This window comes from Aptenodytes forsteri, unplaced genomic scaffold (assembly GCF_000699145.1).
Source record: "Aptenodytes forsteri isolate BGI_AS27 unplaced genomic scaffold, ASM69914v1 Scaffold172, whole genome shotgun sequence".
NCBI classification, from domain to species: domain Eukaryota; kingdom Metazoa; phylum Chordata; class Aves; order Sphenisciformes; family Spheniscidae; genus Aptenodytes; species Aptenodytes forsteri.
Window position 1 is genome coordinate 1301451 of NW_008795018.1, and position 5191 is coordinate 1306641.

The following is a 5191-nucleotide window of genomic DNA, read 5'->3' on the forward strand; positions in this document are numbered from 1 at the left end:
GGGGGACACGACACGGTCGCAACACGGGCGACCCCGACACGTCGGGCCCGGACGGGCCGCGCTGCCGCGCGGGGGTGTTTGGCCCTCCCGTGCCTCCGGGTGGCCGGGGCTGATGAACCGGAGAAGCCCCTCCTCAGCTGCTTCTCCCCGCCACCGAATAAAAGTCATACCGGGTTTGTATTCCTACCCCCTGCCAGCGCAGTGTGACTTATTTCCCGACGGTGCCCGCGAAAAAATAATGTTAATTCACCGACTACAGCTGGCAACCTTTTTGCTATAGTCGCGCACAAGGGTGGAGGAGAAGCCTGCGGAGTGAGTCATGGATTTAGGAGGCCCTCTGGTTGTTTATGGCGAAAACGGGGTGCCTCATTCAACACGTGGGAAATAAGTGGAACAAGAGTTGCTTAAATTCATAATAAAAGGATAAGATACAGGTACCCGTACATACCGCACCCCCCCACCCTGCCCCAGCTTGCTATCGAGCAGCCTTAAAAAGGAGGGGGGTAGTAAATGTTGCTTTTTCCTGAAGGAGGACTTGTGGTCAGACTGTCATAGCTAACTGCAGTAGTTATGCATTTGTCAGCATTTCCATTATAAGTGTAGTTTTTATGTAGTTTACAGCTTGGTTATAAAAATATGCACTGGGTTGAAACTTGGTCGATGGCCTCTTCTCCAGAAACATCTTTTAAGCGAATTTTGAAATTGCTTAGATGCTAAGTAGAAATCCATGAAAAATACTGGCTTTTTATGTTCCTCTGAACTTTAAAACTTAGCTGCTTACGCACATGGACGCATTTACAGCTGTTAGTCCAAACCGCCCCCCACCCCGCCCAAGTTTGTTACATTGGGGAAGAGTTCAAAGGCTTGGCCTCTGCAGGCATTGCTCTTCACGCATTAATTAGTGCAGCAGAGACTCTCTGGAGACTCTTGCACAGTCCGTGCTGCCTCGCGTTGGGGCACCCACCTACAGAAGTGACGTGGGGCACCGCGTATCCGCACAGCTCAGACCGTCGAGTGCCAGGACGGTTTGAATGCCTCAGTGCTGCGGACAAGAAGCTGGTGTTAAAATGAAGGCAGGATATGTTAACTTTGCTCTGTGGGATTTTTTTTTTTTTTTTTTACCGTGTCTGTTCAATTGCTGCTTCTGAGACAGGGAACAAGCACAGTATTTAAGAGGTTTTGTCTGTATGTGCATGTATCTGGATCCCGCAAAACATGCCTGCCACCCAGTGAATGTATATATACTATATATACATTCTATATACTCTGTATTCTATACATTTACTACCTCTCTGCCCCGCCCAGACCTACCCCATCGGTAAGTTTGCAAAGCAAAGTGCTCAGGAGTTGTAAAAATGCCAGGCTCATCTGGCCGCGCTGGACCTGTGTGTGATGATGGTGTCTGTTGTGACGTGATCCGCCATCATCCTTCCTGGCCAGCTTGGGTGATGAACCAGAGGTGCATCTGTCAAGGCGGAGCAGCTCCCCGGCTGGGCAGCAGTGAGAAGAGGTGACGTGAATGAGGTAGATGATTATATGCAGAGGGAGAGGCAGTTTCACGCCTGAGACAGCTGGAGAATTGGATTTTGCAGCCCCTGCCTTTCCCGTAGGATTTCCATGTAAATGTAAAGGTTTTCGCACATGGAGAGTTGGTTTTTCTGGGTGCCTGGCCTGAGTCCCTGGGATCTGCTGTGCAGTTATGCTGGGCTTGTCCATCTGGGACAAAAGTCAATGGCTGTTCGCTCTCGACATACAGAAGATGTTTTGTAGGTCTAAGCATGTTAGAAATACAAGTTTTGAGTGTCAGAATTGCTCGCTCAGTGTCCGTAGCTTTTTGCTCTAATCTTTTCATATCTTAGTTTCCCATCTTTAAAAGAACATGGATAACAGTACCCTTTATCTTACGGATTACAGTAGTGATGAGAACCATAAAAGAACCTAGGAGAAAAGAAATAATTCCCTCTGTGGTTTGAAAGTGTGTAGTGATGCTCTAGAGAACAAGGGCAAAAAGAGGAATTTGTGTGTTAATTATAGCAAAGCTTCTATGGGGAAAAAAATGTGACCAGGTCAGTTGCAATTAGAGATTGACCTCCATGCATATAAGCACTAGGAGACGGTTTTAATAACCGTAGGCCACTTAGTTCTAATAATTCCTAAATTCTGCCATGTTAATCACATTTTTAATACTGCTTTTTGTGTGTAATTTCCTAGGTTTTCTTTCCCTTAGGAAAAGAGCCGAAAAGCAGATAGGCAGCCTAGGGTAGCGTACTCGTGTTGCCATCCTTCGTCGGCCGGATTCCTAATGTAATGCCTGGGACACTGCTGTTGGAACTCTCTGTTGAGGATAACTGGTGGTGGTAGGCCATGGCTGTGGTCTGTGTTGCTGCGAAGACCCGTAGGATGGAGCAGGGAAAGGGCAAGGAGAAGCAGGACTCCTGCTCATGTCCCACGTACCTGGTGCCGTCATGGCCTCCACCAGCCCCTACATAGGAAGCCTGGAGTCTGCTGCTGTTCCCTGGCTTGGAGCACGGTTATTTGAGCTGCAGCCCTGCCCTGCACGGGCGCTGGGGGAGAAGTTGCTTATTGCTGTGGGGATGGCCTATGTCGTCTGATTGGCATGAGGAGTTGAGAAGAATGTGGACATGGCCTAGCAAATGTCTACTGAAAATGCACAAAGTGCAGTTCATCTTGGACGTTTGACCAAATGCAGGTGGATTTTTCATGGGGGCAGCACAAAGGACACCTCCGATACAGCGCTCCAGCCCTCATGTCAGATTTCAAATCTGTCACCAAGAGCTGGAAGGGCACTATAACCTTCCGTGTTTGCCAGAGATTTCTGTTAACATTGAAAGACAGCATTTTCCCTGATCTTGTTCTGAAAACAGCTGAAGTATTTTGGCTGAGTTCTAATCACAGTCTACCTCTTTCTGCACCCCTCCTTCAGAGGCAACCTCTACAACACATGGAACAAAATTTAGCCTGAGGCAGACATTCAACTTGGAAAATTTCAACCCAAACAGTCAAAGTCTGGCCAAGTTACAAGCAGCTGGAAGCAGCTTCTTGCACTGGAAGGGTTCAGCAATGGCCTAATAGGCGGTGCTACAAGCTTCATCAATACTGTGTATATATTTATGTACATGGAAATATGCTGCCGAATCATAATATTAATTAATAGGTTACCCAGCTGGCTAACTGGCACCCAGTTGTTTCTGAATTCTTTTAAATAGAGAATCAAACCTAAAAGTCTTTGGTTAATTGTATGAATGCCTTTCCTTACTCACATTATTCATTGTTGTTTTCCTGGCTGAAAAATTGAAAACTTCAAAATGGAGCCTCTGAAATAAATGACAAGCCAGGGCTTACTCGTTCTGAATCTTTCAAAATGACTTAACAATTCTTAAAGACCAATTTACAGTAGAACTAGAGCAAATTGCTTCCCAGCGTTTTGAGTTGTAAAAAACCACATCTCCCAAATTCCTAAACTATTCATCAACTGTTCTGTTGTAGCAGACTCACCCTATATTGTGTCCCTGATATATCTATTAACTCTGCAGTGAAGTGTGAGTTTAAAACAATTGTGCCATGGAGTCACTGTGGAATAAATACCACAAACATTGGCAAAGTTGCTTCATAAATCTTTCTTAGTTTAGAGAGGAACTTAGGCGTGCCTTTCTTCTATGAGAGTGCAGCTGTTTCTTGTGGGGTCCCCCGGGGGCTGGGTCTTGGTGTAAGGCTGTTTAATACCATTATATTCGCAGTTTTTGTGATGATATCTCATTACCAACAGATTACATGCAGTTTTGTGTGCATGTGGAATGAGTTACTAGTACGGCGTACTCCACATCACTTTTTTAAATGGTTAGCGTCTAGCAGAAGGCATTTTTCATGCAGCCAGATACAAAGGGACCAGGAATGCGGTGACACCAGCAGGATAGGAGACTGTCTTCAAACTGGTAATTTGAAAGAAGGCTTAAGAATTTGTGCGGAGAATCATCTCAACAGGAGTTTTCATTGTAATGCTGTGACTGAAGTGTGGTCTTTGGCTGTATAGCAATATAAATATTGCACAGAAATAGGAAAGTACATGGCATTAGTAAGATCACGGGAATTCTGTGTCTGGTTTTGCTGCTCACACGTGAGGAAGGATGTGAAATATTACTAAGAGCGCAGTGACAAAAGTGATCCAGGGTTTGGAAACCAAGCTTCACAATGCAGGGTGTACAGAGTTTATTCAGCTTAGAAGAGACTGAGAGGGGAAATGATGCCTGTATATATCGTTCGTATGTGTAAGGAAAATACATGATACTTACCTGACCCTACTGAGACATCCAGTGTCTGGGAGCTGAAGTTAGGTATGTTGTACCTTGAAATAATAAGTAGCAACGAGGGCGATAAAGCATTGTAATGGATTTGCTGTTGCTGGGAGTGTTTAAAGTGAGATGGGGTTTCCTTCTCAAAGATGTGCTTTGGCTTGGTTCGGTGGAGGACATTTCCAGCGCGTGAGAAGGGGAAGGACTGTTCTCTGTTCACCTACGTTCTTCCCTGGGTTGAGAAAACAAGATTATTTGTAGTGCCTTCCATGTATTGTAGCACATGTTGCTACCTTGGACAAGTTTATAATAAAATGTCATGCTTCACAACTTGGCTGGTTTTCTCTTGGGTCAGGAAGAGCATTTTTTCTTGGTGCTTAATTTGACTTCTGGGATTATGATTAATTATTGTATATTATTCACTTTCCTCCAGAGCATCAACATCTGGTGGCAACTGGAGACAGGATATTGGGTACTCACCTTCCTCACTTACTTCTCTCTGTCAGTACAGAGTCCCCTCATATTCCCAGGTTGGTGTACCCTCTTCCTTTGCTCAGGATACTGACAGCTACATTCAGGGATGAAGAAATTTCCTCTGCCATTAGGTAGGCAAGGACGTCGCTCATCGTTCAGAAGTCAGCTGCTGAGGGCTCACGGTACCTGCAAGCCCAGTCTCCCCTTAACCACCTCTCTGTCCTTTGGGCATGCCTCTCCTGCTGCCAGATCTCCTGCTGCAAGCAGACACCAGAGACGGGGACGGGGGCACGCGTGCGTATGGCTTGGCAGCGTAGCACCCCTGGCAGTCACTAAAACAACAGAAGTTATGGCAGAGAAATAATTTCGTAACCTGAAACACACGGCTGACTGCTTGAATCAAGTTG

At 45.8% G+C, this 5191-nt stretch overlaps 1 protein-coding gene across 1 annotated transcript in view; it reads right to left on the bottom strand.

Annotated features, from left to right (window-relative positions):
- Positions 1-4936, bottom strand: part of WBP4 (WW domain binding protein 4) — a 26333-nt gene extending 21397 nt beyond the window's left edge. The window contains exon 1 of the mRNA XM_009275712.1: positions 4851-4936. Coding sequence (XP_009273987.1) covers positions 4851-4936 — 86 coding nt within the window. The remainder of the gene's footprint in view (positions 1-4850) is intronic.
- Positions 4937-5191: the final 255 nt, after the last annotated feature.